The 25,615-nt window shown below is 36.4% G+C and overlaps 2 protein-coding genes across 3 annotated transcripts; both read left to right on the top strand.

Moving 5' to 3' along the window:
- Nucleotides 1-3,313: 3,313 nt before the first annotated feature.
- On the top strand, nucleotides 3,314-13,054 carry LOC143459986 (phosphatidylserine synthase 1-like). 2 transcript variants are annotated; one of them, XM_076957316.1, is made up of 13 exons: nucleotides 3,314-3,742; nucleotides 5,016-5,092; nucleotides 7,532-7,620; nucleotides 7,819-7,936; nucleotides 8,258-8,404; nucleotides 8,479-8,637; nucleotides 8,935-9,086; nucleotides 9,269-9,404; nucleotides 9,509-9,621; nucleotides 9,706-9,774; nucleotides 12,410-12,509; nucleotides 12,672-12,734; nucleotides 12,822-13,054. In XM_076957316.1, exons 2-13 carry the CDS (start codon nucleotides 5,024-5,026, stop codon nucleotides 12,885-12,887), a joined length of 1,281 nt encoding a protein of 426 aa, XP_076813431.1. In that variant the 5' UTR covers nucleotides 3,314-3,742; nucleotides 5,016-5,023; the 3' UTR covers nucleotides 12,888-13,054. The 2 variants fall into 2 exon arrangements, with proteins under 2 accessions (XP_076813431.1, XP_076813430.1); XM_076957315.1 differs by having other exon boundaries at nucleotides 3,315-3,742; nucleotides 4,856-5,092.
- A 6,556-nt stretch (nucleotides 13,055-19,610) lies between these two features.
- LOC143458888 (phosphatidylserine synthase 1-like) lies at nucleotides 19,611-24,122 on the top strand. Its single transcript, XM_076955783.1, has 12 exons — nucleotides 19,611-19,795; nucleotides 20,073-20,161; nucleotides 20,654-20,771; nucleotides 21,077-21,223; nucleotides 21,308-21,466; nucleotides 22,296-22,447; nucleotides 22,576-22,711; nucleotides 22,829-22,941; nucleotides 23,084-23,152; nucleotides 23,678-23,777; nucleotides 23,884-23,982; nucleotides 24,057-24,122. The coding sequence occupies exons 1-12, from the start codon at nucleotides 19,727-19,729 to the stop codon at nucleotides 24,120-24,122; spliced, it is 1,317 nt and encodes a 438-aa protein (XP_076811898.1). The 5' UTR covers nucleotides 19,611-19,726.
- Nucleotides 24,123-25,615: the final 1,493 nt, after the last annotated feature.

Genomic DNA, 25,615 nt, shown 5'->3' with positions numbered 1-25,615 from the left:
TACGGAATATAAAGATTTACAGAATATTATATTTAGGCCTTTTAAAGCGATCAATAAACAGCCTAATGCACAAAAATGGCAATGTATTGTGGTGTTAATTTGGTATAAATAATCCTTAACAAGTAAATAAAATACAGAATGCACTCCACTAACAAAGATCTATATATAGCCTATGCTGTAATGAGGCATGCCGTAACTTGCTTAACCAGAAACTAAAAAATATTTGAAAAACTTTAGTCTTTTTGCCTTTTATACAGATTAATAATTTTCGTAAATTTAAAAACTAATACTATAACAATCTCTGAGACGGTTAAAGTAAAACATTCTGTAATCAGCATCATAATCAAATGTCGTTTTTGGAACAAAATATTGCTAATTGACAACTTTAAGGCACATTTAACTGGACACTGGCCCAACAGGAAAGTATGGTAGTTTTCAACGAGAAATCGTGCGTGCAAAGATGCAAATTTCAGCTTGATGGCATGCACTTGAGCACAACTATAAACAACATCACAATTTCGGTAGCAAGGATCAAGTATACAAATGCATCACATGGCATGGTGACGTAGTTGTGGACTTCTGTACTGGACTTGGATAGTCTATGATTGTGATTGTGTGATTATGATGGTATGATTGACTCATTCACCCATTGGCAGTGAAGTGCAATGTCTGTCAGTGACCCAGGTTGGAAAGTTTGCTGTTTTTAGGCAGTGGGTGAGAAATGACCGGTACCACAAGATAAAACAATAGCCATTGTACGCAGAGTTAAATAAAATACCCCGCATACTTAGAAAACTTTCCAATCTGGTCAATGTCAGAGTGTATGTTACCGGTAAACCATAGTGGAAAGTGACAAGTGCAGAAGTGAGGCAACTGCACACACAAAGTCCATCAATATACACGCCGATTTATAAAACACAAACAAGTAATTATGGCTTTAGTGCACGCCATGATGCCCAAACTTACGTCGTTGCACGCACAAGTTCTCGTGGAAAACTACCATACTTTCCAGTAGGGCCGGTGCTTTAACCAAAGTACAGGCATGGTAAGCATAGCATAAAACACATTGCGCATACAAGCAAAAGGCCTAAAAGGTACCGTACCATTTGGTAGTCATTTAGAGCAGCGTTTCTCAAACTTTCTTAGCCACAAAACACTAAGGTACTTTTGGCTCATTTAGAAGGTGGTTGGTGTTGGGATTCTACCCAAAAACATCTTGGATACAGCCTTGCTAAGAAATATAGACTTTAGAAATATTCCACTTTATAAGCCAGAAGCCCCGTTTTACAAGCGCAATTTTAAAAAACGAATAAATTAAGTTGACTACAAAAACAGGGTAATAAAGGTTATTAGCACAGTGTAATTCAAGTTAAATGAAATCATGCCAAGTTTCATTTTTAAACATTTTTGTTAATATCTTATTTCAGGTGTTGCGTCACAAGCCCAGATACGTACAAGTTGCTGATTTTATTATCATTTTGTGCAGTAAAACAGAGAAATGTATTTCAATAGACATTGCTGATTAAAGAAAACAAACTTGCCTGTTATTTGTTTATTGTATACTGTCATCTAGGCTAGGCTATTTGCACTGGAGTAATGAAAACTCACCTGTCACCCACTCATCAGGCTTATCATTAGTTCTTTTTACGCTGCCAGTTATTCACCACTGATCCATTTGCAGTAAGTAATTTTAAGTTAGAGCTCTGCACCAGCCTAACAACTTACCAACTAACAAGAACCCTTCACATATATAAATCTGTCCACCTCAGCAATAACTAGCAAGCGAAAATACCAGGTAATGCAGAGGCGTGCAATGCACGGCCCGCGGTACCCTTGTATGTAGTCTGCCCACCCTCCCGACTTTCTGTATAAGTAAGCCTACTATTATCAAAATTACTGCAATTGTTAGATCGTAGGGCGTTGTTGTTTGTAACGTCTTTATTGGTATTTTTGACTTTGCATTACGTCACACTGTATTTAGATTAATATAAGTGTGACGACTCGCCATTGTTCCATCGTAATAACTCAGTTCAATTGCTAGTAAACATTATAACTGTTATAATGCTGACTGCAGAAATGATTGTTTCGCGAAACACAGTTTGAGAAATGCTGATTTAGAGCATTTCGAGTGCACCACAAGGGTAATTTATTCTAATACTAATAGTTCAGAACGCACAAAACATAGCCTATCTATTCTAACCTAATAAATGAGTAATCTACCTTAGTTTTCGTTTCTGTTAGTATTATCCACTTCTTCGAATAATCGGATCTGCCTTTGCAGGTCAGAGAAAAGAGCGGAAAAAAGAATGGGAAATACTTGGTACGGAAGAAGGAAAGTGAGAGCTCTAGAAATTGCCGTGCTAGCTGTCGTCACTCAACAGTGAGTTAATACTTAATATCAGACATCAATAATCAGTTTTTGGGCGTTTCTTGATTTGTTGCTTTTCCCCCGTGCATTTGTGCATGGCCGTATGCAACTATCAGCTAGCACTGATTTTTAATCTCCACCGCAACAATGACGAAAAAAGCATGACTAAATGCAGTAAAAACCAGTTAACGGAAAAGGAGATGTGAGGAATTTCGGAATTTATCTAAGGCCAATCAATACTAGCTGGTCTTTTCCTAATATGAAGTAGTTATGATATCGCATATCGTGAAAAGATATAATCATTTTAAATCAGCGTTTTATGTCACAATTTTTAATATTGTGATCAAACAATGCCTCTGAATGAACCAACAACGCAAGGATCAATTTCCTGTTTTACTGTATAGTATACTGGGGTATTATTTTATGAAACTTCTATGTGTATACGTTACTAGTGCGTCATACAACCATCCAAACACAGATTACCTTTCCATTTTATTAACATAAACGCTTGTATATTCTAATGTTGTAAATCATGCAAATGTTCACGGGTCAAACAAATTGCCTGGAGTCGGAACGTGCGGTCCAAAATCATTTTGTTGTGATTGCGTACTCTCCTGAAACAGGAAACGCTTTATAATGAATACGCGTTTGCACAGAAAAACAACCACCATTTCCCGGAATGTTACTGTCAGGCTGTCAGCTGTTTTAGTCCGTATGCGCCTAGCTATTATAGGATCTACTTAGCCGCAAACCGTGTTCTGATGTACAGCAAATCAAAGTTGAATGTAATTCCATTATTAATAGGAATAATAGCAAAGATTAGCCTACATCTTGATGAATATCGTCTAATGTTGCTGTCAACATTTCGGCTAAAACACAGAGCCTTCAGTATTCAAATTAATTAAATGCCATAGGGCATAATAGGCATGGTCACTACTAAATCAGGTTTACTAAAAAGTACCAGAGAAATATTTAATATTTTGTACTTATTTACATATGCCTCGCAATGTTGAAATGTCACATGGAAGTTTTTGAGCCTGTTTGAAAACATCACTTTTGGGCAGACTTTTTTTAATTTTGTCTATCGCTTTCTTAAAAAAAGTTTAACATTCAATAACTTTTTTGTTCCTGATGTAATGTTATGCGCATTGATGTGTCCAGGAAGTAAGAGGTGAGAAAATTTATAGCTTATTTTAATTACTGTTCTGATCGTCTGAGAGATCGAGCCACAGAAAAGTTGCAACTAACTTTTTTGTAAGCGTGTAAACATCCTCAGATACTAAACACATTTGCTTACGTTGATGACTCATTGTTTTTATTGTCTATAAATAAAGAACTTTCGACTGCAGTGCCTGACAGCAGAAAAATCGCAAAGTGAGTATAAGTAACTATACTTATATATAGTAACTATACTCATAAGCCCAAGTAAATAAAGAGCAAAGCTTGTGCGACTACATTGAAAGATTGTAAATATCGAGGCGTTACTCATAGCACGATGCAGTAGTTTTAAACATATGCATAGCCTATGCCATCCGAAGCACGTAGTGCAGTAGAGTATTGCTGAAATGTTTACACTTCGTTATAGGCTACGTAATGTGAAATTAAAACGACGAAGTTATATTTTTGCCCCAATAAAAAGCTATTTGAAGGTATGAACACTAATAACTTTTTCGCTACATGGAATAAATAGATCGCCATTTCACTTTGTTTTCATGCCATTTGCAACAAAAACGCGAACGTGGATGGTATTGAAAATGCGCTCCAGGATAAACTAAACGTTCTGTTCAGAAATTCTCAGTGTATGAAGGTATGCAGTACACATCCTCCAATTGTTACAAGCCTCTACATTGTAGAGTCTACAATTTCTTGTTGGAAATGAGTGTAGCCTATTACCAGTAGCTTTTGTTGCCCTGTTGTTACGCAAAACGTTATGGGTAATGTACGTCATTTAAAAAACGTTTTATTGACTATAATGCTTTTGAGCAGGGAAGTGTCTTTCAGACAGCGTTGTAATACTGTTTGCAATCTTTCAATTACCATTGATTTCAACCAGCAGTTGTCTTTAAGCACTTTCTGTCTCGCATTATGTAACGTTTCACTTACTGCGTACGGTGTCTGGTTTTGCACACGGCACCTTACTAGGGACGATTTACATGTAGAGTAGACAAAGAACAAACTTCCTTCGTAGATCAGTTATACCCGATCGCTTTTAACGACGAAAAAGTTGTATTTAAAAGGCATTTTTAGTTTGTATTACCGCATATGCAAAACTGTTTTCCGATTCTGTGTAGCTTAAACTAGTGCAGATATATAATGAACATTTTAAAAAGTTAAATTTTATCCTTCACAACTGAAGGTTTATAGAAACATAATTAACGAAACGGAACTTCCACTAGTTGAAACAGACGCTATCGTATTACAACGACTTTGGATGCCAAATTAGATTAATTAGAGTAAATGAGACTAAGACTCTTGTTGTTATTTCAGCATTGGAGCACAATATAGCGAACAGAAATCTTTGGATGAATGCAAATAAAGCATCCTTGCATTATCCCAAGTAATATTTAACTGATAGAAGATAACACAAAGTAAAAAGATTACATCCGGCAAGATAAAGGTTATTGTTTGAAGATCGAAAATTTTCTAGAAAACCACATGCAAAGTTACAAGAATGCTAGAAACAACAAGCGTTATCTTAATGAAGGCGCAGATCATCACATGGAAGTAAGTATTTTTGATCATTTTTTTATTCTCTAGTCTCAGTTATATCCAAATATTCTAAACCAAAGCATACGAGGTGTGTTAAAAGTTATAACCTACATGTCCGACCTTTGAACGTCATAAACATAATAGGCCTATTACGCATTTGACAAATCTTAATTCATCGCTTTCAAAATACTCTCATTGAAAGTTAACAAGCAACACACTTCATTTTGTCGTTTTACCGTTGCTATAGTTACATCTTCCAAAAGCCACCTTTCTTGACTGCTCCGAAGCTATAGTTTCACTTCTCTTGTAACTCAAATCACGTCCATTTTAACATGACTTCTAACTTAGGGAAGAACCGAATTCACGCGATGAACAGGTCTGGCGGATAAAAACCCTAATTTTTAAAAGAAAGTTTGGGTTAATATGTAGGCACAGAGACGGGCAGTCGGTACTTTGAAAGAACCGTCGGTAACGGCAAAAATGTACCGACGGTTCCTGTACTCGGTACTATTTTAAAAAAGTAGTTCGGTACTTTGTCGGTACTCGGTAACGGTACTTTTTGTGTAAAACATGCTGCTGCAAATGCAATGTTTGCCGCTATTAAGCCTCGGTAAAGGTTACTCCAGGTCAAAACATATGTGACGTTACTCGCTTGCAATTTTAAATAACATTTCTAAATTGAAAAAGATCAAAAGGTGCTAAAATTGACAATAAGGGTTAATTAACACGTATTTTTGAAAACATACTTGTTAAAATTATGAAATAATCACGTGAAAAGTACCGAGTATCGGGACTGATTGAAATTTCTTGAAAAACGTAATTCGGTACAGAGATTCGGTACTTTTTTTCAAAAGTACCGACGGTACCGGTATCGATACTAAAAAGGTACCGCGGTACAGTTTTTCAGTACATTAGTACCGCGGTACTGCCCACCTATGTGTAGGCAGTAAAAGTGGGAGCATTATTGTAGTGAGTCTGCCAACGAACATTCGTTCGTCGCTGCAAAGCTCATGCTATCACCAAGCTTTGGGCTGGAAACAATGCAGACATAATTTGTTTTTGATGCGTTCTGTTATTTTGTTACTACGTTCCGAGGAGAGCATAGAACACGTCTGAACCAAAATCAACTTACCAGAAAAAAATGGTGTACCGACACTTAATCACGCGACACTTAATCACGCGACGCTTAATCACCGACACATAATCACTAGGACACTTAATCACGCGACACAAAATCACTAGGACATTTAATCACGCGACACATAATCACTAGGACATTTAATCACGCGACTTGGATACTTAATCACGCGAAATTTAATCACGCGACACATAATCACTTGGATGTCGGAAAAGCGTGAGGAAAATTCAGTAATTCAAGCTCGTGTGCATCTCTCTGTGGGGATGGCGATGTGGATTGCTTTTAAGGTTGGCCTAAAGCCAAAGGCTATTAGTCTTTCTTTTAGAACTCCCCGACAATTGTCTTTGACTCCGTTGCGCCGGCTTTCTCTATAATGTTTCTTTAAATCAACACCAGCTTCATAAAGTCTAATTGTTATATTGTCCGAAATAAGTTGTATCACATTAGAAACATTTTCATCATCTTTTCACATTTAAACAAAACTATAACTCCAATTCAGTAATGAACAGTTCAGAAGGTAAAACTGATATTATGTGTAGAGACAAGAAGGGGAGATTTTAACCAAACCTTAGTTTTTATACAAACACATTAGCCAATCAGGAAATAACATGTCGTTTTGCATTGCTACGTATAACCTATGTAATATCTAACATTATTCTATTGTCACCGAAGCTCTTGACCAAAGTACCATCAAAATGTTACACCGTAAAATACAATGCTACTTGAAACTGTGTCAGAGCGTCGGTTTTGGAGGGAATTGAAAAAGACATTCAAATGCAACGTGCAACGTTTCTGCAAGGAATTGTTGGTACTCAACCTTCTATTCCAATGCGGTACAAGGCACTGAAACTGCGCGTGCAAAACACAGTTGACCGTTATCTGTCAAGCGAGATTTTAGTCTATCTTCGTGCAGTTGCTTACATTTCCCATGCATAACGTTGCTGTAAATTGTAAATGTAAATAAACATTGTAAATGTGTGATTAAATGTCGCGTGATTAAATGTCCTAGTGATTATGTGTCGCGTGATTAAATGTTCTAGTGATTATGTGTCACGTGATTAAGCGTCGCGTGATTAAATGTCCTAGTGATTATGTGTCGCGTGATTAAGCGTCGCGTGATTAAGTGTCGCGTGATTAAGTGTCACCAAACCGAAAAAAATACACCGACGTGGTGAGAAAAAAATGAGACTTTTTAATACACTTCGTAAATATAAAGTTAACACAACTTACACCATAAACGTTCCGCACAAATTTGGAGACTAGAACGTTTAATTGAAACATTAAATGACATTAAATATTGTATTGTTTTATTTCAGCATGGTGGCTCTTTGCAATATCAACATTTCAGCAGGCTTCTGGTTATGTTCGTTATTCTTGTCACGGTTCTATTTATAGTTGTTAGCAGGTAAGCTTACTATGTGTTTTACTATCAATCAATACTCATACTCGGCCTAGCGTAGGTCTCATATAAGCCTATATGTGTCAGACATTTTTAACGATACTTTTGTTTAATGTCAAAGATTCAAATATTTATACTTCAATTGACTTAACTCGTGGTATTCGAACAACATTTCGGGTTATACCATTTTGATTTTTCTTGCAGGGACGAAAGTAACAAAGAAGCAAACTTAATCAACGGAGCGAAATGTGCAACATTTTTTTACTTCCTGCTAGGTTTTCTCATATTTCCTCAAGGACCCTTTCAAAGACCCCATCCAATTGTACGTAATTTTGGTGAGATCGAAGTTCAGACGAATTTAAATACCCTTCTGCGAACAAAAAACTTAGTTCTGCAGGACTGGACAGCTTTATAATTTAACACATTTTTAGCAGCGTTATAAGCTATTTCTTGAAACAAATGTATTTGACTAGAACAAACAAGGCACGGGGTAGCTTACGTATGTATAATGTACTCTTATTTGGTCATGTAGGCTACATCAAATATGAGTAAAAGTAGCAGTAACTTTCTACAGGTTAACAAAGACTCCGGCAGCGACGAACTTGAAAGTACACCACTGTATTTTGTTCTTTGTATTTTGCAGGTATGGCAGATTGTTTTTGGCGCAAGTTTGCTGTACGTGCTTTTTATGACCTACCTAACATTTTTGCGCATTGATCAAATAAGAAGCATCTTGTTTTGGATTGACCCGAACGTCAAATATGCAAAAAGAGAAATCGATGTCGTTGAGGTTAATTAACCAAATCCGTATGATTATTTCTTTCAAGTAAGGTTGGACATATTGGAATAAAAATTGCTTTATAGGAATACGCGGTTAACTGTTCCAGCGTTACAATTGAACGATTGTATTCGATGCTTGATATATTTGCTTTTGGTCACTTTGTCGGATGGATAGCAAGAGCGTTGCTTTTAAGAAGTTACGTTATATGCTGGTCAATAAGCATTCTTTGGGAGTTTACGGAGGTAATAGCAATTGTGCTGCACCACAGTATACAGTAAGCTATAAGCGGTAACAAAAGTACCATATCTTCCACAAACAGTAACAACTTTGTAATATATAGCTCAAAATGTATCTCTTACAAACCTCATACTTTTTATGATTAATTATATTATCTTACAAAAACTCGCTTTGCATAAATTGAACTAACGTTATTAATTTTGTAGATTTTTGTTCACATAGTCACATAGTCACATAATCACATAGTCATAGTCACACATAGTCACATAGTCGGTTTGAATACAATTTTATTTTTGTTGCAGTTATTTTTTATGGACGTTTTTCCCAACTTCCAAGAATGTTGGTGGGATCAAATCTTGGTTGATGTTCTCGGTTTTAACGCGCTTGGCATTTGGATGGGTATGAAACTATGCAAATATTTGGAACTCCGCAAATACAGATGGGAATCGGTTAAGTAAGTTTTGTTCTACTATACCTATATTTACCTATAAAATCAACTCTATACAATCTCAAAACACATTAGCTGAATATAATTCTTAAAAAAATCAAATTCGTATTTTTCAACATGACCGCTGCTTGCTTTTGAAAAAGCTTTGGGAATTTATGTTTGAATGTTTTTTTTCTCTTTTCCTTTAGAGATATACAAATGGGAAAGCTGCAGCGAGTAATGATACAATTTACGTCATTAAAAGGATCAAGTAAAAGTTGGTTGGGCATGGGATCAAGCACGAGACGAATTCTTTATTTATTTCTGCTTATTTTATTATACATTGTAAGTGGAATGAGTCGTTTTAGTTCCCATGCTACAGTACAGTATATCGTTGCTAACCATTCCGTTTGATGGTTTTTAGATATTTTTGTGAAACGTTTTGTTAGCTTGCAGAGTTGAACGCGTTTTTCCTGAAGCACTTTCTCCGTTTTCCAGCTACACACCCATTTTGCTGGGTGCGACTCATGGTGCACCTTACAGTGGGCGCTCCAGCAACAAGGTTGTTTTCTTAAAACCTTTGTTACAAGGTAGATTTTAAAACTACGGTAATTTCTTAGGTTTAACTTAAGTTGCTGACTTTTAGAGAGTTATACTTGCACATGACCGATATCACCTCTGCACAGCAACTACCTCCCCAAGTTCTTGTTTATATGTGAGTGTTTTTGATAGATGACGTCATATGTAGCCTATGTTTTCAAAATTTGACTTTGCCTATTATATGATTTATGGGTAGATATATAAGAAACCTGGTGCTATGTGCTCAGTTTTTAAAAGAAACTCTTTGTACGCATACTCTTTTTATAAGAAACTTTAAACGCTTTTTTTCTGGGAAACTATGAAACCTTGCCTAGTATCAGACCAGTTAAAAAAAGTCCTCGTTTAAAACTTTGTCCTATTTTTTTTTTAATTATAGTGTTAAAGCGTGATAAAACTATACTTAGTTTTGTTCAAAACTTTGCAATTAGGGGAGGGTGGGGTAAAGCGGACCACCTAAGGCTTAATCGTTACAATTCACTGATTTCACCAAAACATTTGACTTGTTTGTTTTGAGAGTTAACTCTAAGGTATTTCGCTAATTTTTGAAGTGTCCTTTTATTGATTGCTTGCTTTCTTACATAAAATTTTTTTGATTTAAAAGCACCTCCAATAGTCCACATTACCCAACATATGTGGGGTAAAGTGGACCACCGTAAGTTTTGAGTAAACAAGGCAATTTGTTCCACCTCACAATCAATTTATTTACAAATTGTCATCATAAGCGAAGTAGTTATGAAAGTAATCGCAGTTCACCATCAACTTTTAAAAACATAATTCACAAATAAAGTTGTCATCCTCTTAGCTGACCTGGAAACCTTAGCTTTCTTCATAGAACGCTTTTTCGATGAACTTGTTTTACTGCTGTTGCCAGATACCGCGGATTGGCTACGATTCGTTGCAGCCAACTGCTTCTTGTATGGTGAACTGGTTAAAATAGCAGTTGCACCTCTCTTAGACTTCCTCTTTTGGCGAGTGTGAGCTGCTTTCGGCATAGGAAGCAGTTCAACAGGACTTATAATTGTGAAACTGGAATTTGCATCTTCAGGAGAGGAAAGTTGGGCTACATCTATTGGCTGTGCAGGATCTTCTTCAGTTGGTTTAACAAAGGATAAAAAGTGCTTAAACCAAGAAGTAAAAATATCAAGCTGCATCCACCCAGAAGGGTGACATGAATAACCAGTGCCAGGGGGAGTTCCATCAAGCAATTCTGGTTTCATACGCTGTCGTGGAAATATGAGATAAGGTGGAACGTAACTTCCTCCAGCAGACATGCAAATCACTGCAGTGCACAAAGTGCCTCTTTTTGCTGAGGTAATACTTCCAACCGGATTTTTCCCCTTCAACGCAAGCACCTTGGATTGCTTTGTCTGAACTGTCGTAATTCCAGTTTCGTCGACGTTGAACACATTGTGATGCTTAAAATGATGCAAGTCCATCACTTCTTCCAGGAGAGCAAAAAACTTGCCGACGCTCACACGATTAAACACTCTAGCACGAGCAGCAGATGTAGGCTCTGGGGTGCGAAGGCTTAATTGTGGATTGCGTTGAAGAAATCCACTTATCCAATCAGCACCAGCAAGTTTCTTTTCCATGTTGAACCTGTGCTTAATAGGATTTTTTTCTGCCAATTCAAATGCAAGTGATTGGAGATGTTTCCTAGTGACCCCAAAGAATCGCCGCTCAAGTTCGAGCACATGTGCAACTAACTCTTCTTCTTGGGCTTCGGAAAATGTGGAATGAAACCTTCCAAGTCCCTTTTTGCTCCCAGTAGCATTAATATTATCTCCTTGGACCCTTCTTATGAGTGTCGTTTTGGGAACTCCATTCTCTTTGCTTGCTTTATGGTAGCCCATTCTCTTTTTATTTACTGCCCGAATGGCAATAGTCATAGCCTCTTCGGTCCAAGATTGTTGAGTTGATGTCCTTTGGCGGTTACGAGGCATTCTACAAAACAAGATTACAAGATAAACATCACTTAATTCGGTCATGAAACTATAAACAAGAAAAAGTTAACGACGGGGTAAAGTGGACCACCACTGGTCCACTTTACCCCCACCCCTTGGTTACTATTATTTTGACTGTTGGCCAAATTTTGACTAGTCAGTAAGCGGAATGAACCTATGTAATGCGTACGTGATACAGTAAAACTCCTTTCTACCATTAAACCAAACTTCTACCTTATGCATGTAAAATAAAATCTAAGCTACAAGACATACAGTACCTTTCAATAGATCAGAGAGTACAAAAAACGAATTCCGTGCCTTTTCTTGCCTTTTTTTCCATGTAACCTCGAATAATGGCGTGTGCAACCACGTTATGTCATGCTTCACTAAACTTAGTGGTATCCGCGAGGTTAAAAAACTTTATTAAGAAAATAAGAGGGGTGTGCCACTTTACCCCGTTGGTCCGCTTTACCCCACCTTCCCCTACGTTTTATTTTGTAACTGCTTCAGCTGAAAACGACCAGAACAGTAACATTACTTACTGAATTTTGGTTCAAAAGAAACGTCATGTTTTGATATGTTTGGAAACTCCATAAAAGACTTTTATTATAATACTTGTGCAAAACCTCAAGAAAGTAAAGGCTCCAAACACAACCAATATACGTTTTTTATATAACAAATTAATACAGCCTCTAGGCTGTATTAGTCACATACATATGTTCAATTGGAGTTACTACCTGTAAAGCAATTGCATCATTAGGGCTAGACAAATTTTTTGAGTAGATGGCTTCATTATATTGTTTACAGAACATCGGTTTTCCTGGAAACTATCGTATCGATTAAAATTGGAGCCGAGGAATTTACGCGTACACAAAGTCTAAAGATCATCTCGTGGCTGCTTGTAATGGTAGGCTATGTAACGCCTAACTACATACGAGTATTAGTTTTCTTATCATGTGCTCTTTAAAAGCTAGATAATGTTACAAACGCTTAAATAATTGAGGTATGACATTTTGTAACGGGTTTAGTCACATTTGAAGAATAATTCAGCACAAATTCTTTTATGAAGGTAATTACAACACTGGCTTGCCTTTCTGGTTTGGTTTTTATCTGCAAACTACAGCGGGGCAAGGTAAAAGATTACAAAACTTCTGCTATGGACGTTATGTCCACATTCATTGAGGCAAAATAACTCGCACTTCTATTCGTGTTTGTTCAGAAAGGAAAATGTGTCTACGACAGCACCGACGACTCCTGCTGGGAAAAAGTTGGGAAGAGTGAATGAGTCTTAACAGACCTGTCGCTCGTCAGTCGTCATATCCGCCTAGACTCTAGTAGAGGGAGATGTCATAATATAGTATAGTGTTTTTATTACTTAAATTGCGCTTATTATACCCTAAAACAAAAACTCTTTACCAACGTTGACAAATAAATGTTTTTTTTATAACATGAGCTCTTGACAAAACTTTAGTAATGCCAACCTACAAACAAGGTTGTAGAATGTAGATGGTTGCGTTGAAACCTCACTTTCTAGGGTTGAAAACCACATACGTATAAATTAGTTCTTACAAATATCATCTGAAAGGCAACGAATCGAGCTTCGCATTTGCGATGAGCGAATCATATAGGCCTACTGTCAAGCTTATTTCCATAAAAAGTATGGCATGGCACTATATTGGTTCCGACAAAAACATATCTTTTAAGGCATATACCAATATACCATGTTTTAGAAATGTATTGTGAACAACCAAATAAAAAGGAAAAATATGGCTATACAGAATGTACAAAGTTCAAAACTGTGCACTAAACTAGAAATCGGTTATTTGTTCAAATTGAAACGATTAAATAGGCCTTTGATCAGTGAATTTTGGTTTTAAAATAATAATTCCACATTTTGAATAATTAATTAGAAGGCATTAAAAGAAACGTTTCCAACACTGCAAAAGTTGTGCTTAAACTTAAGAAACTGAACGTCAAGTTGGCGGACCTAAAACCTGCCAAAAGAAGTTTCTTATAAAACGAATCATGTCAATTAGCTTAGGCCTATTTCATACGCAACAATCAAAGTCTATGCATTAAACTACGCCTAACGTATCCCTGCTTGGAGGCGAGGCGTTAGCATCAGTGATTACTGATTACTGATATTTAGTGATTAGACTCGGAAGAAAACAATTACATCGGCTTTTTTTCTGAAATTGGCAAACACTCAAAAAGCCTTTTCTGAATGAAATGAAGTCGAAATTTTCTTGTTGTTTACAATCTACGAGGTAAGACAGGCAAAGAAAAACTCACCATCTGTTCTTAAATCCAGGCAAAATGAAAAAGTAAGTTACAGTACTGTGCGAATTAATTGGGACAGTTTCATTAGAATGCGAAAAAACACAACTTGTTCAACAACTTGTTTATTATTATAGTAATAAGCTGTGCAGTAAGCAATTAATATTTTATAAGCCTTGCATTTGATTTTATGACCATTGATACTATTTTGGCATTGAGTGAACGAGGTTTGAGCACATCTTCTTTAGCTCTTCATCATGATACCAGACGCGTATTATGGTTTCAATTAGGATGGTTTTTGTAGACCAGTTGTCTTTTGAAAGTCTCCGCTTAAATATTGCCCAAAGATTTTCGATAAGGTTGAGGTCTGGAGAATTTCCCGATTAATTCAGCACACTTATTCCTGCCTACGTAAAAAACTCTGCATTTTCTTCGAAGTGTGGCAAGGTGTGATATCCTGCTGAAAAATGTTTCCTTCCTAGGAGCTACTCTTGGGCAACACAGAGAGCAAATTTTTTGTCAAAAACTCCCTGTACTGATCGGAATTCATCATCTCCTCGATGGGGATCAACCTTCCAGGTCCAGAAGCAGTAAAGAATCCCCAGAACATCTTCTTTCGAGGATGCTTGGGAGCTTGCTCGACATGTGCTTCTCTAATTGGCTCTCCAATGCTTCTTGTAACGTGCCATGATCGATAGCCATGCACTTCAAAGTGGGATTCATCAGAGAATGTGACTTTTTCCCATTGCTCTGTACACCAACTTTTATATTTTTTGCCCACTGAAGTCGTTTTTTCTTCATAGCAGGAGCCAATAACTGCTTTTCTTGCAATCCTTCCTGTAGCAAGGAGCCTTTTTCCGACAGTTGATGCATCAATAATAATCACTCCTGATGTTGCTAGATCACATTGCAACTCCTTACGCGTTTTCCATGGGTTTTTAACACTATTCCTGATAATTATCTTATCATCATGTGGAGTTGTCTTCGTTTTCCTTCCACATCTTTCACGACCGTGAATGTTGATGTCATCACCATTTTCGGCCACCTTTACTATCCTCCCTACGGTTGATTTTGCTATGCCCGATCTTTCCCCAATAGCTCTGACGGATATGCTGTTATGCTTCCTTAATGCACCAACTTGATATCACTTTCTTGGTGTAACATCCATTTCAGAAATAATGAAAAAACTTTCAGGAATTTCAAAAAAGTTTCTGCAAAAAATGAACACTACTCGTACAAAGTTCGGCAAAAATGATTACTAGGGCCCGCAAAAGTCAATAAAGTCAAAATTTTTTAAGGACCTCGTCTGACCACGAATCAAAGAATAAAGTTGTTTTCAGCACCTAGGGGATTGTTTCTAAGAAGTTTATAGGTCAAAGTAAAGTCAAAATTTACAATAAAGTCAAAATTTTCAATAAAGTCAAAATTTGTCAAAATATGGCTTTTTACAAAGTTTTTGTGTTTCTTGAGAGTAATTCTTGTAAAAATCCTCGTGGAAGCATTGTAAATCAGGAACTGCGACACAATTAAACCATATTAATCCATAAAAGCAGGAAATAAGTCACAATGCCCACTTGGATCACCAGTAACTTTTATCGCAAATTGTCCATTGTTTATTCATTGTTACGTATTTAAATAATTCTTATAAAACACTTCCTCTTCATAAACGTGGTATTTTCGAAGATCAACAGTTTGGATTTTAGGAATAGCCTACTGACATTCTGTAATACAAAAATGCCTAAGCAAGCTAAAACGTCTTCAGCAAAAGTTAGACAGATTTGTCGAGATTTTTCTGATGAATTTAATGCTACTCCCGGGGGTGATTTAAGGTGCAATTTTTGCGAGGTTATAGTGAAGTGCGATAAAAAGTATTTTGTTGAAAGCCACAGGAAAAGTAAACGCCATCAAGCTGGATTGGAGCAACAACAAGCATTCCCTGTTTAATTTGCTGTTTATTAGAATTTACCATGCGGAGAAAATCGAGGCAAAGTGCCCTTTTCACAAGGACAACATAACACAAGCTACCTAAATCTATCGCCAAAAAACACGACACACTTTTTATAATCCATAAAACACCTTGACTTTTCGACAAAATATTACGTTTGGGTCTGAAATCGAAAAAATATTATGTTTGGGTAACTGGAGGAAGAACTGTGGCCTCTACAAATAAGCAATTTCGTTAGGTCAAAATAAAGTCAAAATTTGATAAAAATAAAGTCAAAAAAAATTTTTTTTAGGTCAAAATAAAAATGGCCCTAAATTGATTACATAAAGGCAGTGATTCCCCAGATACCACATAATAGACTAGTATCACGGGACAAAGGCCATTGTCATAGGTCGTAGGACAAACGCAACATTTTGATGGTAATTTTCCACTTACTACCAGTGATCTGACGAATCTTTCGAAAGGTAAACCTAAAAGTTGCTTGTCCCAATCAATTCGCACAGTACTGTAATTAATAGAAAGATACAAGTAATTAGACCACAACACTTACAGCAAACGAGTGACAAAAACATGTTTCGGACTAGGTTTTATAGATCAGTTGTCATTACGTCACAAAGATTTGAAGATGGCTAATGTGTGCTTACTATGTGACAGAGACGCAGCCTACGCAGGCACCAAGAAAATGTTACAGTAATTTTTTTCAAACACGTAGTCGCAGTTTCCATGACCCTTGTTTTTGTCCCACCATGCAAAAACTGCACAGCATGGCTCCCGGTATTAGTAGACCTATTTCCGATATCGTGCGTAAATTTTCTTGTCAACTTTCTTCCTATCGGAAAAGCATGTTGGGACGAACAACTATGACGAATTGTTGTTGTGTGGTCTAAGTTTCCGGTTGTAACCACAAGAAACATTCACAAACATCTCAGTTCAACTGCTGTGAACATCAAGTATGCAGTTGTTAGTTAGCCTGCTTTAACAGATTTTAGAATATGCCGTGGTTGCCACCAGACATATTAAAAGCAATACCCTGCACTCTTCCTGTGGTGAATATAAAGTGATTTATGTATTTACAGACAACTTGCCGATAACCGCTACAAGTTTAGCCTCATCAGAGCCAGATTTGTGTTTAATAAAATCAACACAGTCTACCTTAATCAGAAATTACAACTCGAGCGATAAGGAACCAGCGCCGGGTTATAGTCTTGTAATAACTTCTCTCAGTCTGAGGGTATAGAGTAGCCTATTAATGATTATATCATATCAATTTCTGTTTCGTTGTTTACAGTAACCTGTTAATTAGGGAATAAAAGAGGTTAACACGTTTTAGGCTAGTTTTCGAGACTTGCTTTAAGGCGCTTAATATTTTCTACTGTTTCTTCCATTTTCTCATTGGAAACACTTTGAGCTGTGTACGAAAACTTTGGGTTTGGTGTTTTACTTTTTACCTGCAGAAAGGAAATTCCCTTTAACCAAGCTGTATGCAAAATTGCTGATAGCTTAGGCTGCAACAGTAGCCTCTCAAAGCTCCACAAAAGTATGCAGCATGCATTGCTTTTCTGCTTGTTTAAAAAAACTATGGATATTAATGGTATAGACCCGTGTTGCTAGTTAGTAGTTACTACATTGATATTGGATGACTTAGCTGCATGCTGCCACTGCAGCAGGACATTTTACTTGAAAGCCAGGACCATTTTAACGGTTGTTTTATTGATGCAATAGGCAGCAGTCTACGTACTTGTAATAGATATTAGGCCAAGACGCTGTGCCCGATCAGACTGTATGGGTTTTGTTGCAAATTGGCAAAACATTCAACGTTTTAAAAGCCAAGGTTATTAACTGCAAATTATGCAGTAGCCCATATACTAAAGCTTGCGTTAGATTAGCTACACCGATATTTGAATAGGAGACAGTGATAGCCGATAGATCTATTTTTTTGGCCTACACGTTGCTACATTTTGAATTTAAAAGCATGAACAGTTACACATGAAATTTTGCGATTTCATTACTCTAGCACAGGGGTGTCCAACCTGTTTGGCCAAAGGGCCACATGCGATTTACGAATGATTGCACGGGCCACTTGAGTGTTTACTGCTAATTTCTAATTAAAACTCTCACACCAAAATTCTAACCTTAGAAATACGTATTATCCTTTTTTACAATTATAAGAACAATAAACATACCAAGATATAGTAAATTCAAAAAAGTTTTTACTACACGTCGACATTTCAATGTGAAGTTTGGCACTGTTTTTCTCTAACAAGTTTGGCAATATTCGGTGAGATGGACGATGTAGCAATGCGAAGGGAGTTTTCCATATGGCTGTCAGAAATTAGTAAACAAACAATAAATGCCAATTTCTCGGAACGTAAGTTCGCCCTAAATTACGTGGGCGATCCAGTTGATAATATAAGTCATTTCGACAAATACCACTCAAAACTTTCCCGCTGGCCACGGGTTGGACACCCCTGTTCTAGCACAACACGAAATTTTGCTGAAGGTCTAGCAGTGGGTCCTTGTCAGTATAGGTACAGTACTTTCAATCCGTTTATTTCAAAATGTATGTTTAGTGATAGGTAGGGCAACCAAAAGTCAATATGGTCAATTTTTTTTTACCTGCTCAGAATGCTATGAAACAAGCACAAAACAAATTTCAGCTTTGTACGACGTGTGGTATAGAAGTTATTAGGTCAGATAAAGTCAAAATGTTACGTTAGGTCAAAATACGGTCAAATTGTTTCGTTAGGTCTTTTTTTTAGGTCAAAATCTATTAAAATTGTAATTTTGTAACCATTTTGTAATATTATTCTTCCGTTTTTCTCTTTTCTTGTACCGCAAACAATTCCAGTCCCGCAAATTTTACTTAGAACCAAAGCCACAAAGAGAGGGAAGGCTTTTCAGCGCGTTTGGTGACGTCACGTTGTGACGGCATTGCATTTGAAACTGCAAGTTTTCAATCTTAATACGCAGAAACGAAAAAAAAGTCAACACTAGAAAAGCATTTTGTCATTTTTAAATGCAGCTTTAGATTAGAAAGTTGCTGTAGACATTGTAGAGACTATCAGTATAGCGTTTTTCAAAATGAGGTCAAAATTTAAACGTTTTAGGTCAAAATAAGGTCAATATTTAAACTTTTTAGGTCAAAATGAGGTCAAAATTTGCAAATTTTAAGGTCAAAATTTAAAATTTTTAGGTCAAAAAACTGGTTGCCCTACTGATAGGTTTGAAAATGCTTAAATAAGCTGCGCCCCTTCCAGTTATAAAACCCACGAGGCGCCACTGTTAACTAAGCTAGTTATATTGAATGACATTACTGTTGTTTCAGCTGTAGAGCACGATATAGCTAAAAAAGCTGTTGTGGGCAAATGCAAGTAAACCATTTTATTTTAGCAATACTGATGCTTGTAACTATACGGCTGTTCCTAGACAATGTTTTGTAAAAATCAAATTTCTGGTTATTGTAGTCAATTGCTTTTTATTACGTTTTTGTAGGTCATGTTACACCAGGTTAAGCGCATTTTGCTGCGTCTTATTTTCTTATGTTTTTACTTTTTAGTTCTCTTAAAAAGATAATTAAAACGTAATTTTTTAATTAAAACAAGGAAACGTACATGAACGCCGCTTACAGCAATTTGGCCATCGGGCATCGATGTCATAATTTTCATATTTGCATGACCCATTAATGTGTTTGGTCTACGCACGAGTCATCAGTTGCAAAACTGAAAAACAATTGTCTTCTATCCAAAATAAACTTTATTGATGAAATATAGAGCAAACATTTGCAAATATAAAGTCGAGCTTTTACGTTTTATAGATCAATAAAGAATTGCCCTAAAACATTTAAAAAAAAGCAATATTCGTTAACGGTTATTCTTTGGAAATTGAGGACTCAAAAAAAACACATGCAAAGTCACAGAAATACTAGAAACAACAAGCGCTATCCTAATGGACGTGCAAATCATCATCTAGACGTGAGTATTGTTAATTGGTCTACTACTGACTACTCTATCCTCTAGATATGATCAAAACATACTATAGGCTAATATATACGAGGTGTGTTAAAATTTAAAGTATCTGGCCTTTGGCATGAAAACCACAACAATTATACATATAGGACACAGCACCTCGCAATTATATAAAGCTAAAAGTAAAATATCTGACACCAAGGATTCCCAAAAACGTTGTCGGAAGTTGGAATGCTTCACTGTAACATTTACAGTAATTTAATTATTCTTTTGTATCTTTTAGCATGACGACTCCTTGCAAAATATGCATTTCAGCAGGCTAACTGTTATGTTCATCATTTTATTCACAGTTCTATTCATCGTTGTAAGCAGGTACAGGCGTACTGCATGCTTTAAAATAATTAAAAACTCGGGATTGGCTTAACGCGTGCTACTCAAGCAATATTGTATAACAATCTTTTAGACGTATATAATTCACTGGCACTATTTCACCGGTAAAAACGTTCATTCGAAGCCATATTTCACAGTTTTTTGTTAAACTAACTTACACGTTACAACAAAGGAACCTAAACCTAGCCTACCTCTACCTTCTAATAAAAATCTAGCTCCAATAGAGCCTTAAATATAGCTAAAATCAACTTTTTACATACTCGTTCTCCTAACCCCATCACCTATCTCAATAGATTGTGTGACCGGTCAATCACGGTGAAATAGTGACTTAATATATTATATGATATTATATGGTCAATAGGTCTCATTCTACTTTTACTAAATTGCAGACAGAGATGTTTTTACTCAGATTGACTGCCTGGTATATGATAACAAAATTTCGAACAACTATACTGTAGCTTATTTTTATTGCAGGGACGAAAGTAACGAAGAAGCAAACCTAATCAACGGAGCAAAATTCGCAACCTTTCTCTACTTCCTGCTAGGTCTTCTCATATTTCCCCAGGGACCCTTTCAAAAACCTCATCCAATTGTACGTAGTGGAAGTTCAAGCAAACTTAAATACGCTTTTGTGAAGTAAAACTCTAGATCTGATTATGGGACAGTCTTATTCTTTGGCACGTTTTTAACAACGGTATACTGTTTTTTGATAAACGTAATTGACGATAGGAAACAGGGAATGGGGGAAAGTTTATGTGGACTTTGATATGTCGAGTCTTGTATAAACTAAATAAAAATAAGCCTAAAAATAGCTTTTACTTTCTAAAGGCTAACAGAAGCTTGGGCATCCACAAAATTGATAGTAGACTATATCGCTGTTTTTGTTATATGTTGCAGGTATGGAAGATTGTTTTTGGCGCAAGTTTGCTATACATGCTTTTTATGGCCTACCTAATATTCCTGCATATTGATCAAATAAAAAGTATTATGTTTTGGATCGACCACAACGTCAAATATGCCAAAAGAGAAATCGATGTTGTTGAGGTTTCTTATAATCAAATGCATTACCACATGGATATTGTTATTTCTTAAAGAAAAGATGATATAGGAGTTGAAATTGTTTTGTAGAAATACGCAGTTAACTGCTCCAACATCACTATCGAACGGCTGTATTCCACGCTTGATATATTTGCCTTTAGTCACTTTATTGGATTTGTAGGAAGAGCGCTGCTTTTAAGAAGTTATATCTTGTGTTGGTCGCTGAGCATTCTTTGGGAATTTACCGAGGTAATGGCAATCGTGCTACACCACAGTGCATAATCAGTAACAAAATCATCTTAACTCGATGAGCCGCAACACAACTGTTTTTTTACCTATAGCAAAGAGATGTAGTGATTATACATTCCTTATTCTTTATGCTGCCACTGTTTCACCGGAAAAAATCGTGCGTTCAAAGCTCTTTTTTACAGTTTTTTTGTTAACCTAACTTCAATTTTATAACATAGTAACATAAACCTAACCTAAATCTTCCTTCCAGTCTAAATCTAATTCCAACTGAACCCTAAATAACTGTAATCAAGTTTTTGCATATACCACTTCTCCTAACTCAGGGGTTCCCAACCGGTGGTACGCGTACCACTAGTGGTACGCGGGAGCTTTTCAGGTGGTACGCGAGCAGCTCTCCGTTGAATGCGATATACAGTATAGTAGTATAACAATTTAATTTTGAGTTGCTAAAATATGCGTACAACACTTTTATTTCTTTCCGTACTAAATTCTCTGCACTCAGTAAGCTACTTTTGTCGATCTTGCTCCCTGCTGTCATTGTTATTAATACAATGCTGCTGTGGGAATATTGGATCAAATTAGTTGTTTTGAAAATAGTACGTGGTACGTGTTGACAATCCGTGGTGGCTAAGTGGTACGAGAACATAAAAAGGTTGGGAACCCCTGTCCTAACTTAACCGCGGATCTTTAACTAATTGGGCTGCGTGACCTACTTTTGGTGAAATAGCCACTCTCTATATTTTTTAATACTGCAGGACGGAATAACAAACACGTTTTGCAACGATCGTTTTCACATAGTCGGTTTGAATACAATTTTCTTTTTGTGTAGTTATTCTATAAAGACATTTTTCCTAACTTCCGAGAATGTTGGTGGGATCAAATCTTGGTTGATGTTCTCGGATTTAACGCGCTTGGCATTTGGGTGGGTATGAAACTATGCAAATATTTGAAAATCCGCAAATACAGATGGGAATCGGTTAAGTAAGTTGGTTATTCTGACAATTTTGTTAACAGCTTTTCCGTTTTTCGTTAAACTGACAGTCTGTTCTTTCGACAACACGCGTGGGGGCTTGTGTTAACTTATGGTAAATGATTTTTCTCTTCTTTAGAGATATACAAATGGGAAAGCTGCAGAGAGTAATGATAAAATTTACATCGTTAAAAGGATCAAGTAAAAGTTGGTTGGGCATGGGATCAAGCACGAGACGAATTCTTTATTTATTTCTGCTCATTTTATTATACAACGTGAGTGGAAAAGGTTGTCGTAGTTTTCTGTAAAACTTGCTATGCAGTGCACCGTTTCTAGTCATTATGTTTGTTATATGCACACTTTCTCAAATGTCTTCTTAAATGGTGTTCCAGCTTGTGGAATTGAACGTATTTTTCATGAAGCACTTTCTTCGTTTTCCAGTCTCACATCCATTTTGTTGGGTGCGACTCATCGTGCACTTTACAGTGGGCAGTGCAGCGACAAGGTTATTCCCAGAATAGTATCTCACAAACGTTTATTTAAAGCAACATGCTAACGTGGTATAAGGTTTTACTGAACAGATTTTAAACCTACAGTAAACCTGTGGGTTGAATTTAATCTGCGAGTTTAATGTTGATCTCTTTTAGAGAATTATATCTGTACATGACCGATGCCACGTGTACACAGCGATTGCCTGCCCAAGTTCTTGTTTACATGTGGGTTTGTATTTTTATGACATTTTAAGTAGCTTATGTTTTGAAATTTTTATATGGTGTGAGGAAAGAGGAAGAAAAATGGACACTATTTGGTCACTTTTTCTAAAAAAGCAACTGTTTTTTAAACATTTCACGTTTTGAACTTCCGTCTAGGTTTTTTGTTATATCGTGGTTTTAGTTCCGAAAAGCAAATAGTTTTGTTTAACAGACTCTTTTTGCATTTACCTTCATTCTTGTGATTCTTTTTACTGAAAAACGTCAGGTTGACACGGCAACTCATTGAAGTTTGGTTTAAAGGAAACGTCATATTTTGAAAAGTTAAGAATTCCTGTAAAAAACTAAACTAAGGTTATAATAAATGTGCAAAACCATAAAAAAGTAAAGGGACACTAAGTATAAAAGTGAATAATACCTTATCGGCCACAAACATTTATATGTACAATTAGAATTACTACTTGCAAAGCAACGTTATACTTCAGGCTAGACAAATTTTTCGACTCGATAATGTCAATATATTGTTCACAGAACATCGGTTTTATTGGAAACTATCTTGACTTTTAAAATTGGAGCCGAAGAATTCCCGCCTACACAACGTTTAAAGATCATCTCGTGGCTGCTTGTAATGGTATATTGCCTAACTACATTCGAGTTTTTAAGTTTTCAATTGTGTGCTCTTTAAAACCAAGATAATGTTACATTGAAGAATGATGCGGTAAAAATTCTTTTTCAAGGCACTTACAACACTAGCTTGTCTTTCTGGCTTGGTTTTTATTTGCAAACTACAGCGGGGCAATAAGGTAAAAAGATTAGCTAACTTTTGCAGGATAACTGTAATGGCCAATATATGTAACGCCCGCTTTAAATAAGAAAAAAATGACTAAAGTTTTTATTCGTGTTTGTTCAGAAAGGAAAATGTGTCTACGACAGCACCGACGACTCCTGCTGGGAAGAAGTTGGGAAGAATGAATGAGTTTAGCAGACCTGTCGCTCGTCATAGTATACCCGCCTTGAATGAAATGTCATTATAGTTTTGTTATTACGCAAATTGCACCTATTATACCGTAAAACAAATATTTTATATCATTGTTGTCAAAAACTTTGTTTAAATATTCCTCGTTTTTTTGTTTTCATTTGACGCATTTTTGGTCGTTTCGCCTTCACCTTAGCCATGGTCCTGAAGAGAAATCATGTTATTCAGAAATTATATAACTTAGTCACCGTTTGTTTCTGCAAATGAGTACCTTTCTGTATTGGTTACCCGATTATAGCGATTACATAATCAGAACATACGTCTTGAGGTTTTGACAAAACTTTTATAATGAAACGTCAGGTTTTAATAAGTTAAAAAGCTCTGAAAAAACGTTTTATTACACCAACTGTATAGAAACTTATGAAAGTAAAGGTATGTGTTCAACCAGAAATCCTAGGCTTATTTGCAAATAAAACGTATATTTAGGGTTAAGCAAAGTTTTTAATTTTGGGGTTCCATAATATTTTTAGAACAACGGTTTTACGAGAAACAACCTTAATAGTGTCGTTTAATTTTCATGCAAATTAAGATGCAATTACAATTACGCCACAGAGAACCCCAGAAAGGGAATAACTAAAAGAAGCATTCTGATAGTTATGATTGTCACACTTTTGAATTAACAATTAACCAGTTTGCCCTTTTCAGTCAGCTTGCGTTTTCAACATAGTATTGACTGTGGCTCGGTCCAAAAGAAAAAATGCAATAACGTTGTTTGACTTTTATCCAAAAACCTGTCCGGGTAATGTAAAGCAAGATGTCGGAATGTGGTTATGGAGATAGGTAACCTTGATTCAACTAACTCTGCTGAGAGTGCTGACACAGGGAAAGTATCATACAAACTTTTGCCAGAAATTTTGTGTACGTCAACCTTTCCAGTGTGGAATTTTGTTTTAAAGCGGCATACTAGTAGTAGTTCAATTTGTATGGAAAACACGTATTCAAACGCTGCAGGAAACGACGTTTTCCATATATAGCTCACTTGTCTGATTCAAATAGTTAGTATATTTTCTGACTGAAACGGGAGCTTTCTGTGAGTATTGCGTGCTACTGTATTTGGAAAAAGGCTGGTGCTGATGTTGGACACCAACCTATTCGATCTCTGTGAGCGGTGAAGCTTCAGATATGAAAATATACGCTTGAGCGTTTGGTAAAACACGAAAACTCACAATACCATCGATATAGCGTTGTGGAAGCAGATTGCACATCTTTGGCTGTAACAGGAAAACAATGTATAGAGTTGCAATACAACTCAATTCGCGGACAACGGTCCGCTTTTCTTTGCTGAACCAGACTCAGGAAACGGCAATGCTGGAAATCTAGTGCTTTGGGGTTAGTTGAGACACCAAACAAGAATTTGAGTATGAACTTGTAAAAATCAAACTCGCGCTATGTTCAATTTTAATTGTATGCGCATGCTTTTCGGTATAGATTTT

The sequence above is a fragment of the Clavelina lepadiformis genome, chromosome 5 (assembly GCF_947623445.1).
Source record: "Clavelina lepadiformis chromosome 5, kaClaLepa1.1, whole genome shotgun sequence".
Classification (NCBI taxonomy): Eukaryota; Metazoa; Chordata; class Ascidiacea; order Aplousobranchia; family Clavelinidae; genus Clavelina; species Clavelina lepadiformis.
The sequence above is the reverse complement of the archived record's forward strand: the minus strand, read 5'-3'. Positions and strand labels throughout refer to the sequence as shown.